This window comes from Alnus glutinosa, chromosome 6, assembly GCF_958979055.1.
Source record: "Alnus glutinosa chromosome 6, dhAlnGlut1.1, whole genome shotgun sequence".
Lineage (NCBI taxonomy): Eukaryota > Viridiplantae > Streptophyta > Magnoliopsida > Fagales > Betulaceae > Alnus > Alnus glutinosa.
Genome location: NC_084891.1, coordinates 24,564,481 through 24,579,602, shown reverse-complemented (window position 1 = coordinate 24,579,602; position 15,122 = coordinate 24,564,481). Strand labels below are relative to the sequence as shown.

Here is a 15,122-nt window from a genome sequence, read left to right as displayed (position 1 = left end):
TATTGTTAAGTTGCGTAAGACAATGAACATTTGATTTTACTACAAAAAATATCTGGCGGAAGCTCGATCTACATAAGGGGATTTGTTTGACTGATTGTTGATTCTTTTTTTTCTTTTTCTTTTTCTTTTTTTTTTTTTGACTGATTGTTGATTCACGTGGAACTATTACACATTTTTGTTAGAGGTGTTGTTATCTGTGCCGCAACTTGCATTTCCTTCTAGGAAAAAGAGCGCGCACGTGACAAATTAAAGATTCCTAATTACCTAACGTCCTAGCTGGAGGTTGTGGCTTAAATTTCAAAATGAAATTATCCAAACCATAGAAGATTTTTTTTTTTTTTTTGACCGGAACACCTGGAAGGAAGGTTATTTCGTGTTCTTATTCCTCTCTGACAAACTTTGAACCTGTGCAAAATTTTTCAAGACTCTAACTTTACTAACAGGCGTGATTGAAAAGAATTGCTTGCATTCAAAACAAATTTGAACTTAAATATAATGAAAATACCACCAAAATCAAGACTCCTACGGCTTGAACCAACCCCTTAAAAGTGAAGGACAGAAGAATTTGTATTATGGTCTCATATGTTTGTCACCGAATATTCTAAGTGCGCACATTTTTATTCATCCTCAATTAATGGGTAGTCTCAATTGATGTAAGACCGGTCATTGGAAAAAGTAGATAACCAAACGTAATGGCTTAGCAATAATGGCCAAATTAGCCTACGTAAATTGAATTCAATCCCACCCAATATATGGCTGAAAAAAAAAGATTGAAATATATATATATATAATCTCTATCTTTTGTCACTTTTAAAATAAAGTAATCAAATTTTAAAAAGTATCAATTTAAAATATTTATTTTTTATTTTATTTTTTTAATTTCAACCCGCAACTCTAAAAAATGTCAATTTAAGATATTCATCTTTTAATTTTTTTCAATTTCAACCCGCTTTTAAAATTTTTCGTTAACTCCTATCAAAATTCTCTAAAATACCCATGTGTTTTGTCAAAAAGAAAAAAATTAAAATATATATATAAAAAAATAAATTAAAAATTCAGGCATAAATATTTTTACAAATTTTGTTAAATTCTGATCAACATCTAAATCGATCGTTGTAATTTTTTTCTTTCCAAAATTAAAGATTCCTAATTACACTGACAGCTAAATCAACTAGACAGCTAGAAGTACAAGTGTACAACAATCAAAGCATTACAACAAAGGATGAAGGTTCCAACTATTCCCTATATTTACATTGTGGGCAGCCTTCTTGACTGCACATTTGCCTATAATCCTCGATCGGACCTCCCATTTAATTTGAGCCACAATAACTTTCTCTGTCCTAAGAGCATTTTCATAATTGATACAAATAATGTCTTTGTTTCCATATATGATACACCGTTGCAACAAAACAAAGCTTATAGAGGCTAACATGCAGAGTCTTCCCCTTCAGGACATCTATACTCCAACTTGCAACATCTACCCACTCCACAACCAGATCAAAAATCAAGCAAGAAGCTATTACATTAGACCAAATCCTCCTACTAAAACTGCACTGAAAGAACATGTGTTTTATAGTTTCTTATTGATCTCTCAAAACAGAACCGGCACAGGGTATCACCTACATAGCCCCAACTGCACATTTTGTCTTTGGTTACAAGAGCACCTCTAAACACTAACCAGAGCAGGAAAATCCTGAACCTTTTATGGTACGTAGGATATTTCCAAGAATGCTAAGCCTCCTACAACTCAGTTGTACGAAATATAACTGACTAAATGATTCATTTATTAATGTAGCTATAAGTAATAATAATAATAACAATTTACTAATAAATATAGGGTGTCTTATAATGAGATATGATACGTTTACAACTTCTATACAATATTTGTACAACTCTAATATTTTTTTTTTTCAAACTAACCATTAAATCTATTTTTCTATATGTGGTTCCAACATATCTAATGATTGATATTAAAAAGAAATTTGTTAAAGTTGTACAAAAATTAAATAAAAATTGTAAACGTATCATACCTCGTCTTAATAATAAGCTTACCATAAGATCATACCTCGTCTTAATAATAAGCTTACCATAAGATCGAGTTGATATGAAACTACATTTCTAAATAATGGCATATCTTATCCTTATAATTCCTAGTCCAACTCTTGATAAGACTCCTAAACTAACAATAACAAGATAAACTCTTGAGGTAACATGATGAACTAATAGATGTTTGGCCGACTAAATAACTGAAGGCCTTACCGCACTCTAGAGTAATGCTATGCAATATACATCACTAGCCTATGTGACATGGTTTTTCAACTATAAAATCAATTTTTATGCATTAAATGCTATGAATGGTCAATCTCCGTCTCCTGTAACACTTCACCCTCTTCTTTCCACCTTTTAGCATGCCCTGTTAATAAGGTTACTCTAGTCGAATGGATCAATTCTCAATACTTCTCTATATATACAAGAAAAAATCATTGTCCAGCTCTACGTGCTTAATTATCTTAAAGCTATAATCCTACGAGAAATGATATTTTTACATCTCTTGTATATTTTTTATACATTTATTTTTTTAAATTAATTATTGGATCGATAAGACCCACAAGAATTTACATGTGGGTTCTATAAATTTAATAATTAATTTAAAAAATATGTATAAAAGATATATATAAAAAATAAAAAAAATAAAAAAAAAGAAGTACTTGTAAGATATTAATAAGGCATACTTCTGGAATAAAATGAACAACCAGTCCTGATTATAACTGGTTGCTCAGGAAAGGATCGACGGCATCCTTATCTTAAATCAACTTTTATCGCGCGCGCAAACAAACAATAGTACTACCCATAAAGCACCTTGCAGAAAAGATGACCCATGGAATCTTGAATTGCCGTTAGCCCCCACATCATAATGGCCTTATGAGTTATGGCCCCTTTCTTTTACCTCAATTCATAATTCATCACAGACAAATGAATCAGAAATGATTGCTATATAATTTTATTTTATTTTTGTACATGCAATTTTAATAATTTTTTTTCAAATTAATCTATTTTTTTATGCAAAAAAATTTTCATTCATTTTGTACATAAAATTATACTTGACAAGAATTTTTTGTATACACTTTGTTTTAAAAAAAAATTAAAACAAAATATCATGTAAGACTACGTGTACAAAGGGGTGCAAAGTGTGTAAAAAATATTGAGAAATGATCCCTACACTCATTTCTCACAACAGTCCCACAACAAGCTGACGTGGCTGGTAATATTTTATTATTTTTTTACAAAAAGAAAACAAAACAAAACAAAAAAAATAATAAAATATTACCAACCACATCAACTTGTTGTGGAGCTGTTGTGAAAAATGAGTGTAGGGATCATTTCTCAAAAATATTTATCTTGCTACACATGAATTTTACATATTCAATAATTAATTTTTTTAAAATATATATATATATATATATATATATATATATATATATATATATATAGTCCCTCTTCTCGATCACCTCGAAATTGTAGCTAGGTGAAGGTTGTCAGATATCTGGAGCAGCCTTAAATATTGTTTAGTTTAGTTCGATATTTTCATATTTAGCCACTTTAACGATTGCCTTCCTCCGATCAAAAGTCTGGACCTACGCTCGTCACCTCTTGTCCTCTTTCACCGCATGTTCTAATAATTAAGGGTTAAATAGCATAAACACCGATGTGCTTTACGATTTTTATTTTTTGTCTCTTCAGATTTATTTTTTATCAAATTTGATATTGGAGGTATATAAAAAAATGGAAATGGTACCTCCTTCTAATTTCCCGTCAAAAACTAACGTCCAGCCACGTCATCCTATAAGTGTCGGCGTGCATGCGCGAAACCTGTCCCCATGATACACTTTAGCGCTGACGTGGTTATCATTTTTCTTTATTATTATTTTAATGATTTCTTATATATATATATATATATATAATAAAATAAAATTCTGGGGGTGGTTAAGCCATTTTTGGGGGTGGTTCGGCCACCCCCAAGGGCCAAAATGGGGGTGGCCGAAACCACCTCCATTTGGCTTGGGGGTGGCCGACCCACCCCCGTGGCCCGAACCACCCCCAAGGGCCAAGATTTTTCTCACTTTGACCCTTGGGGGTGGCCGGCCTCCCCATGTGGCCTAAAGGGGTGGCTCGGCCACCCCAACAATTTTTTTTTATTTTTTTTTTAAAAAAAAATCTTTAAAATAATATATATATGGTACAAAATATATTGATTTTATTTTATTTTATTTTTTGAAATATCCGCACAAGAAGAGGAGGGAGGATTCAAACTAGTAACTTCAATTTCATGTGGCGTGGTCTCCAGCCAATTGAGCTATTCATTGGGAACAAAAATATATTAATTGTATACAAAGTACCATGTGTGATATATTTATAAAACCAAGGTACCATTTCTGTAATTATTTAAACTACAGGGGGCACATCATGAAATATATAAAACCATAAGGGTATACATTGGGAAAAAAATTGTGTTTAAGTAACAAACATTTGGTCATTTTTTGGGTTATATCAATTGGCCACGCAGATTATTTTGCGTTTCCAATTGTTACACAGGACTGATAGCATTTTTTTATTTTATGAAGGGTTCAATTCTTGTCAACATATTATTTTAATACGTACACGACATGCATATAGGTTACTTTTGGTTCAAAACAGGCATATCAAATATTGTTTGTATACAAAGTACCATTTGCGGTATAATTACAAAAACAAAGTATTATTTTCGGTACTTATTAAAATCACATGGGGCACATCGTGAAATTTATAAAACTATAGGGGTATCTATTGGAAAAAAAAAATGTGATTCTTAATTTTAAGCCTTTTAAAAAAAAAAAAAAAAAAAAAAAAAAAAAAAAAAAAAAAAAAATTATGGGAAAATATATAGGGGTGGCTCAACCACCTCCATTTGGCTTGGAGGTGGGTTAGCCACCCCCATTAGGCCTGGGGGTGGCCGATCGGCGGGTTTGGGGGTGGCCAAACCACCCCCGTGGCCGGCCACCCCCATAAGCCACCCCCATAATTTTTTTTCCTTAAAATTAAGAACTATATTTTTTTTTACAACAGATACCCTTGTAGTTTTATAAATTTCACGATGTGCCCCGTGTGGTTTTAATAAGTACCGAAAATAATACTTTGTTTTTGTAATTATATCACAAATGATACTTTGTACACAAACAATATTTGGTATGCCTGTTTTGAACAAAAAGTAACTTATATGTCTGTCGTGTATCAAAATAATATGTTGACAAGAATTGAACTTTTCATAAAATAAAAAAATAAAAAAATGCTATCAGTCCTGTGTAACAATTGGAAACACAAAATAATCTGCGTGGCTAATTGATATAACCCAAAAAATGACCAAATATTTGTTACTTAAACACAATTTTTTTTTCCCAATGTATACCCCTGTGGTTTTATATATTTCATGATGTGCCCTCTGTAGTTTAAATAATTACAAAAAATGGTACATTGGTTTTATAAATATATCACACATGGTACTTTGTACACAATTAATATATTTTTGTTTCCAAGGAATAGCTCAATCGGTTGGAGACCACGCCACATGAAAATTGAAGTTACTAATTTGAATCTCCTCTCCTCTTCTTATGCGGATATATCAAAAAATAAAATAAAATAAAATCAATATATTTTGTACCATATATATATATATATATATTATTTTAAGATTTTTTTTTTTTAAAAAAAAATAATAAATAAATAAATAATTGTTGGGGTGGCCGAGCCACCCCTTTAGGCCACATGGGGCGGCCGACCACCCCCATGGGCCACGGGAGTGGCCCGGCCACCCCCATTAGGCCTGGGGGTGGTTCGGCCACCTTCAAAAATGCCTTGGGGGTGGCTAGCCAAAATGACCACCCCCATGTGGCCCAAAGGGTGGTTGGGCCACCCCCAGAATTTATATATATATATATATAAAAGAAATCATTAAAATAATAATAAAGAAAAATGATAGCCACGTCAGCGCTGAAATGTATCACGGGGACAGATGCCATGGCTGGACGTTAGTTTTGGATGGGAAATTAGACGGAGGTACCATTTTCGTCTCTTCATATACCACCGGTATCAAATTTGATAAAAAATGGAACTGACGAGGACACAAAATAAAGGTAGTAAAGCATATGGAGCAAATAAGTATTTAACCCAATAATTAATTATCATCTTCACATCTAGGACTAGCTTAGCTATGAGCAGTCCACACACACACGAGGGTTGCTACACTCACACACAAGAGAAATGATAGGCAGGGGCCATCTTGCCGGCCCCTGCCCGGCCCTTTCCTACGTGGAAAGGGCCATTTTAGTTTTACAGAATTTTTTTTTTTTTTGATAAAAAAAAAAAAAAAAAATTTCGAAATTTGAAAACAGCTCGATATCTATACTCATTTTGCCATTTTCTTCATTTCAGAGCTTCCCCCCAAAATTTTCCCTCCCTCTCTCCATCTACCCATTTTCTTCCCACCGTCGACCACCAAGCACGACCCACCACCACCGTTCTCCACGCACGACCCGCCACCGTCGTTCTCCATCTTCGGCCAACTCCGTCGTTCTTCCAGTTCCGGCTGTCTTCCATCTCCGGCCGTCTTCCAGTTCCGGTCGTCTTCCATCTCCAGCCGTCTTCCAGTCTCGGCGACCATTCGAAACCAGTGCAGTACGTCTTCTTCTCTGTAACCAATTTTTTGGTCCCCAAAACCACTACAAACGGCCACCGTCGTTCTCCATCTCCGGCCAAAACCCAACCACCGTGCGTTCTCCAAATCCGATTCGGCTCCGACAACTCAACCACCGTATCGCCACGAGCAGCCCCAGCCGAAACACCACTGCCGACGAGCCCATCCACCGTAAGGTTTTCTTAGCTTTTTTTTTTTGATCATTCCTTTCGATTTTCTCTCCAGATCCGGTTTTTTTAGTTGTTTTTAGGTGAGATTTGGGCTGTTTAAGTGCAGATAATGGGTTATTTGTGGTTTGTGGGTTGTTTGGCTGATTTGTGGTTTCCTCAGAGCTGGGATTTTGCTGCAAAAAGAATATGGGCTGAGCTTTTTTCTCATATGAATCTGTTGGGATGGATTGGGTTTTGCAGCATAATGAAAGTCTATATTGCATTCCAAAGGATTGGAGTTAGTATTACTTGCCATTGAACAGTAGTGTAGTAGGAATTGAGAGCAGGTTGATTTATACTGCTCATTCTTGATTTATTCCGTGTTTTCATTCTGTATCTAAGAATCATAGATTTAAAGAGCAGGTTGTTTAAGTGCAGATAGAGTTATTTGTATTCCTTTTGGTGGCTGTAAATATTGGAATGAGTTTTGTAGCTGCTGGATTTTATTTGATGTTGTAATGTTATTCTTGTAAGTGGCATGGTGAAAGGTTCCAGCCATTCAATTTGTAGTTCTTTGGTTTTTAAATGGATGATAAAAATAATTGGCATTTATCATTGCTTTTTGTTTATTGGTACTTTTTTTCTTCTTTTTGTTTTGTTTTGTTTTGTTTTTTGTTTTAATAGACCGTTGTCTGCAATTCTGCAATTTTATCAATGCAGGGAAGAGTTCAGATATGGGAGGTCATTGTAGGTGTTGAAGACCTTGTTGATTGAGAAGGTGTATTTTTTACCGTGACATGTTTGAGCAGAGGATGAGAGGCGTTGGAATAATTAGTTATTAGAGTTTTGGTTTGCTTTCGCCTGTTGCCATTTCTGTTCGTGAAGCAGTTCCACGAACAATACTCTCTTTAGTGGAAATGTTTTTTGCTAATTAATTTGTAATCTCTTTGACAGTGATGATGAGCTCTTAGAAGTAAAGCTTGATTATCTATGTGCATGTATATTAATACATTATTAGTCATTAAGGAAGTGTGTACTTACAGAAAAAGAGAGACTTGATTTGTAACTCAAGTTGATATCTGTTATTTGATTAGCAATGATGCAATCATGTAAGATAGGTTGCCATGTCTCTCTATGTGGATCTTTGGTTTCACTCGATGCAGATTCAGTGAAGCAGATGGCCCCAAGTGGAAAATGTGTTTGAAATAATGAGACATTGATTCTGTATTTAAGGAGGTAGGTCTATCAATTTCTGACGAATATTATTTCTTTTTTATTGACTTGTGACATTAGGATATACATGATTTTTTTTTTTTTGAAGTTAGGATATACGTGGATTTCTTTAGATGCTTGTTGTAGTAAGGTCAATTTTTCGCATCTCAAGTCCTTAACTTGATCAAGCCTGTTGCATCCATCAAGAAGTTGTTGGTTACATTAAACTTTAGCACAAGATTTGCCAGTGTATGCCGTAGGCGATGAAAAACGCCTTATGCAAACTATTCTAAATATTGCTGGTAATGCTGTGAAGTTTTCTAGAGAGGGCAGCATCTCAATCACTGGTTTTGTTGCAAAATCAGAATCTTTAAGAGATTCTTGAGCACAGGACTTCTTTCTTGTGCCAAGCGATAATCACTTTTATTTGTCATTAACTTGCTAGTTCTTAGTACTCTTGGACATTGTAGCGGACTACTTTAGTTTCAGAAAGTTTGTTTTTCCAACTGATAATAAAATTTGGTTTGTGAAAAAATTGATGTTGCTGTGAATACATTTTCTCAAAGCAAAAATTATTGATTTTTAATGCTTCCAATACCATTTTGGTTGGTCTAGGGATGGAGAGATACATGCATGCATAAATATTCAAATTTAACTTAAAAGAATGCTTCGATGTACAAAAGAAGTTAATGAACCTCATATTTTTTATTAACCTCACAAAAAGCAAGGTTTACTATGTCGCTGTGGCATTTGCCAAAACATGAGAATACGAAAAATTCACAACCACAACAAAATTCATTTTTCATTCATATTCAATCAATGACCGGTAAGCTTAAAAATAGAAAATCAAGGATCAGTATAATTGGGACACAAACAATAACAAATGGTGGAATTTTCTCTTAGTTACAAATTCAAAAAGGCAAATTTACAACAACCGCATATCTACATTTTGTAAAAGCAAAAATAATATCTACAAACGAAAATTGTATTGAAGCCATGAGAAGCATTGAATCAATTAGTTTATTTCTTCAAATCCGAAGAGGTGGTTCCTTCACCATCTAAACTACTAGGTTCTCTCGGCAATGAATGACATTTCATAAGAGAATATCGTTCAACATATTTCAATAATAAAATCACCTGAAACATGGAAGATAACGTTAGGCAATAGAAAAAATAGAATATATTATAAACGTATGCTTGCTAAGCAAAATAAGTGTCATGCAAGACATCATTACAAATCTTCATAGTCCTGTTTTACCAGCATTACTCAATTCCAGTATACCATCTCCATAGAATGTAATGGTTTGTAACCTAATCCACCTAAAGCCCTTTCCTCATCCAAACCTGACAAGAAAATTCGAAGAAATTTTTCATTGACAATTCACTTGGTTAGAACATAAACCAAAACTTTTGCTAAACTAAAATTTTATCAGGTACCCAATAGAATAAACATTTTTTTTGTTCAAGTCCACCTCTGCATCTTAATAGTCAAAAAGGTCATTAGATTGCCCTCCAAAAGGTTGGTAATAACTTTGGGGCAAACAACTAGTTATACAACCTAATATGGTAGCCAAATGAAAAATCCTATCAACCTTCACATTGATATCATTCACTATGCACCATTCCTGTTGTCCTAAAACAATGTAAATCAACTTGACATACGATTTTTTGAGGCGTGAACATGTAGAGTTTTCAATATCAACAATAAGCTATTGTTGGAAAACTTGAAATTTATACCTTCATGCAAACAGATCAACCTTCTATAGGATTAAAGCTCCAGGTTAGAGGGCATGCAAGCTAAAAAGGCATGAAATCTTACAATGCAAGGAGTCCTCTCACAATCCCCAAGAGAACACAATATTATCCAAGTAATTTACCAGTAAAAGTGGAACAAAAACAAGCCTTAAACAATAATATTGGACAAGGAACATTAAAGGAGTAACTAGACTAAACAAATAGCTTAAAAAACAACATAAGGTGAATAGGAAGCAGGAAGTCAGAATAACAACTTCATCAAAGAAGTCTAAGACTGCAAATTGGTTCCAGTACATGCTTTGTTTCGCCAATTTAAAAAGAAAAGCTCCAAGAAGACATATCAACAATTAATATCCTCTATCACAGATCATATAAATCTCTTTGTTATTATTCTTGTTATTGTTAAGGTGACTTAAATGCATATGTAGAGTCCCATTAAAAGAAGAAAGTAAGGTGCATATGTAGACAATATTCTTAAAGCAGAACCATGGAGAAATATGAGAATTTGGCAATAATTTCAAGGTACAGCAGAACAAAAACTTCCAAAATCTACAAAAAGCCACTAAAATTTAATCGTTGCTGTCTTTTATTCCTTAACTGCCAACAAAATTCTTACATATATAAGCCTCCTTCAATTCCAAGAAATACTGAAAAAAAAAAAGGGAAGTAAATGCTTACAGAAGGTTACAAGAAATAATGAAAATGCTTAAATGAGATTCAGGCAGTAATTTACAGAAATTTTTCTCATTCCACATTTCACATTTCAAACCCTAGACCCAAAACCCAATCCATCCCAACAAATTCATATGAGAATAAAGCTCAGCCCATATTCTTTTTGCAGCAAAATCCCAGCTCTGAGGAAACCACAAATCAGCCAAACAACCCACAAACCACAAATCAACCACAAACCACAAATAACCCATTATCTGCACTTAAACAACCCATTATCTGCACTTAAACAGCCCAAATCTCACCTAAAAACAACTAAAAAAACCGGATCTGGAGAGAAAATCGAAAGGAATGATAAAAAAAAAAAAGCTAAGAAAACCTTACGGTGGATGGGCTCGTCGGCAGTGGTGTTTCGGCTGGGGCTGCTCGTGGCGATACGGTGGTTGAGTTGTCGGAGCCGAATCGGATTTGGAGAACGCACGGTGGTTGGGTTTTGGCCGGAGATGGAGAACGACGGTGGCCGTTTGTAGTGGTTTTGGGGACCAAAAAATTGGTTACAGAGAAGAAGACGTACTGCACTGGTTTCGAATGGTCGCCGAGACTGGAAGACGGCTGGAGATGGAAGACGAGCGGAACTGGAAGACGGCCGGAGATGGAAGACAGCCGGAACTGGAAGAACGACGGAGTTGGCCGAAGATGGAGAACGACGGTGGCGGGTCGTGCGTGGAGAACGGCGGTGGTGGGTCGTGCTTGGTGGTCGACGGTGGGAAGAAAATGGGTAGATGGAGAGAGGGAGGGAAAATTTTGGGGGGAAGCTCTGAAATGAAAAAAATGGCAAAATGAGTATAGATATCGAGCTGTTTTCAAATTTCGAAATTTTTTTTTTTTTTTTTTATCAAAAAAAAAAAAAAATTCTGTAAAACTAAAATGGCCCTTTCCACGTAGGAAAGGGCCGGGCAGGGGCCGGCAAGATGGCCCCTGCCTATCATTCCTCCACACACAAACCCCCGCCCCCCCTCCCCCCACAACCTGATGTGGCATTCCACATCAGATTTTTTTTTTTTTTTTTTTTCCTTTTTCCTCTCCACTTCCTCCCTCCATCTTCTCTTCCCTCCCACAACCTGATAGCCGATCCGACCGGGAAAGGGCCGAATCCCGGCCAGCCGGCCAGGATCCGGCCGTTCTAGCCGGGAAAAGGTCGGATCCCGTCCAGCTCCGGCTCTCTTCGTCACTGTCTCCGTTTTCAGTTGCCGACCGGAAGAGAAAAGAAGAAGAATGAGAGAGAGAGAAGAGCGAGAGGAGAGAAGAACGAGAGAGAAGGAGAGAAGAACGCGAGAGACACAGAGAGTTTTCATCAGGTTGGAAAAAGAAAAAAAAAATCTGACGTGGAAATTCCACATCAGGTTGTAAAAAAACGTTGTGAGAATTTAGGTGTGAGTATAGCATTTTCCCTCACAGAGACGCGAGAGAGATAAAGAGGGAGGGGGAGGGAGAGAGTTCCACAATATCATGGAACTGGAAGCTCAAGGAGTCAAGGTAACACTGCCATGAAGAAAGTCCTTCTCATACTGAACTGCATCCTATTATCTATCGGCAACTGCGGCGGCCCACTAATCATGAGGCTTTACTTCATCCACGGCGGCAAGCGAGTGTGGCTCTCCAGCTGGCTCAAAACAGGCGGCTGACCCATCGTTCTCCTGCCCCTCACTGTCGTAGCACCCAAGGCCCAAGAGCGAAACTCTTCTTCATGAAGCCAACTTTGTTCATCGCCTCCGCAGGCATAGGAATCCTCACCGGCTTCGATGACTACCTCTACGCCTACGGCGTGGCGCGCCTTCCCGATTCAACTTCTTCTTTGATCATTGCCTCTCAACTTGCATTCACGGCAGGGTTCGCTTTCCTTTTGGTGAGGCAAAAGTTCACCTCGTACTCGATCAACGCGGTGGTTTTGCTGACCATTGGACCGGGTGTTCTGGCTTTACACACGAGTAACGACCTTCCGGCGGGCAAATCAAATAAGCAGTATTTGGTTGGGTTTCTCATGACGGTAGCAGCCTCCGCGCTATATGGGTTTCTGTTGCCATTGATTGAGTTGACGTACAAGAAGGCCAAGCAGGAAATTACGTATTCGCTGGTGATGGAGGTTCAGATAGTGATGTCTTTGTTTGCGACTCTTCTTTGCACAGTAGGGATGCTCATTAACAAGGACTTTAAGGTACGGACGTAGATCTCTCTCCACCTCTTGCCGGCCTTTGACTTAATTATATGCTAAAAAGTGAATTAGAGGAATTAACCTGTTACTTTATGTACAATTTATGCGGAGAGAGATAATATAATGGAAGTTAATGTAAAGCCAATCAAAATGAGAAGTTTCAACAAGATAACGATTCAAAATGGGTATATATATATACTTTAATTTGTAGGCAATTCCAAGAGAGGCAAGGGAATTCGAGCTCGGGAAAACAAAGTATTATGTGGTGCTAGTATGGAGTGCGATTATTTGGCAGGGTTTCTTCTTGGGAGCGATTGGAATCATCTTCTGTGCCTCGTCTTTGCTATCTGCTGTTGTAATCGCTGTTCTACTCCCGGTTATAGAGGTCCTTGCTGTTATTTTCTACCAAGAAAAGTTTCAAGCAGAAAAAGGAGTTGCTCTGGTACTCTCTCTTTGGGGCTTTACTTCTTACTTTTACGGAGAGATAAAACATAACAAGAATAAGAAGCCCACCCCAGTGACAGAAATGCCTCCAATTCCCAATCCATGACAAAACGGAAGTTGTATTTCTTGAATCTTCCAAGTGGGGCATATTTGAATCTGATCGATAACTTCATTTGCTATCTATTTTGAAAAGAAATCAGGGTGCACGATTGTAATCTCATAAGAAACCTAATTTAGTTGTTTTGCTTTCTCATTGAAATTGTAAATTTGAAATATCACTACTAAAAGGCCATGCCAATTTTTGCCAAGTTGTTCGGCTAATTTGGAGCTGCTCCAACTTTTATTTTTGTTGAAGGAGCTACTCCTACCTCGAGGTTTCACACGCTGTCATTTTTGTCTTCTTGCTTCCAAGCTTTGGATTGGAATCTCTAATAATTTACTGTCTAAATTACTTGCAATTTAGGCAACACATTATGAAAAGTCCCATATAAGATCTACCTGCTTCAATAAATTTTAGACTGGCCGACCCCTACTTGAAAATATAGGTTCCACGTGGGCTCTCTCACCTATCCTGCCTAAAATGCTAACAATTTCAATAGAAAATTGATAGAGATCCTTATACCCATGCTTCCCTATCCAAGCCCATCATGCATCTTTATCACAAGTGCTATGTGAAAAGACTGCTATTCCTTTCTCCTTAATGATAAAAGAAAAAGTAATGCAAAACAACACATTTATCCCCACTTTTATTTCGTTATGCTGACATGATAAAGTCTAATAATTATTGGATTTTCTTTTATAACAAGGACAGATCTAAAGATTACCATACCCTCCTATGTCAGCATAATAGAATAAAAATGAAATATTGATGTGATATGTTGCAAAAGAAGAAAACGCCAAGGGAAATAGAGAGATAGACATCTACTACTGACTAATAAAAAAGTAAATAAATGAATAAATTGTGGATATCTCATGCTACTTCTCTTCAAAATGGAGTTCTACGCGTTATGTCTGCTTTCATTTCCATGTGTTAGTCTTTTCAAAATTTTGCAATCACTCAATATAGCCTCGAAAATGACATCCAATAATAGAGTAAGCTGGCCCTCAACCTCGAAAAGGACATCCAATATTGATGAATAAAAAAAAAATTGTCGGTTTTATTGTTACGTCATCTCAGTTGTATAAATGGCATTACTTATATTGAAATAAGCTGTAAAAAAATTAAAATCTCGAGCTCGAGGATGTATTTATCCGATAAAAAGACCCACTTGTCATATAACTATTGTATTAAAAGATATAGATGTAAAAAAACAATATTACTAAAGATCCAAATACGACATATTATGTTTAAAAAACTTTGGATGGATAAATAAAAATAAGCATGCCTCTTCAAAGGTCAAGTTTCTACTCTATCTTTGTGGGTTATAGAGTTTATTAATATTATTTGAAAAATACTATTTAGTAGACTACCATTTGAATGCAATATAACTGAGATGACGTGACAATAAAAATCAGCTTTTGATTTTTTTTTTTTTTTTTTTTACAAGCTCTTGTTGATTCAGAGGATAATTTTTGTTACCACGTCATTCCAGTTATATAGTAGTCTACCAAATAGCATTAGCGAGCGTTAATACCTGTCAAACCCATTTTGCTGCCATCCCTAAAGTTAGGGGTGAAAACCTGATTACGATTATCAATTATTGGCTAAAACTAATAATTATAACCGGAGTAGCCGATTGGCCAAAATCTCCAACTAGTCCGATAACCGAGTAGCTGGTTAACCGGTTATTTAATAACCGGCAATTATTGGTTGATACCTAATTATCTGCACCGATAACCAAATTTTAAAAAAAAATAAATAAATAAAATTGGATCTTTTGGGCCTGTTTCAGTATTTTGGGTATTTGACCTACTTTTTGGGCTTAATTTCAACGTTTTTAGCCCTTTTTAAAAC

General features: G+C 35.9%; 1 protein-coding gene and 1 long non-coding RNA gene across 2 annotated transcripts; one reads left to right on the top strand and one right to left on the bottom strand.

Moving 5' to 3' along the window:
• Positions 1-8,920: 8,920 nt before the first annotated feature.
• LOC133871920 (uncharacterized) lies at positions 8,921-11,395 on the bottom strand. Its single transcript, XR_009900901.1, has 3 exons — positions 10,897-11,395; positions 9,347-9,432; positions 8,921-9,225 (listed from the first exon to the last, which is right to left on the bottom strand). It is a non-coding gene; the product is annotated as an uncharacterized LOC133871920 (long non-coding RNA).
• Positions 11,396-12,049: 654 nt separating this feature from the next.
• Positions 12,050-13,489, top strand: LOC133871312 (purine permease 1-like). The gene is made up of 2 exons (XM_062308731.1): positions 12,050-12,727; positions 12,936-13,489. Exons 1-2 carry the CDS (start codon positions 12,260-12,262, stop codon positions 13,272-13,274), a joined length of 807 nt encoding a protein of 268 aa, XP_062164715.1. The 5' UTR covers positions 12,050-12,259; the 3' UTR covers positions 13,275-13,489.
• Positions 13,490-15,122: the final 1,633 nt, after the last annotated feature.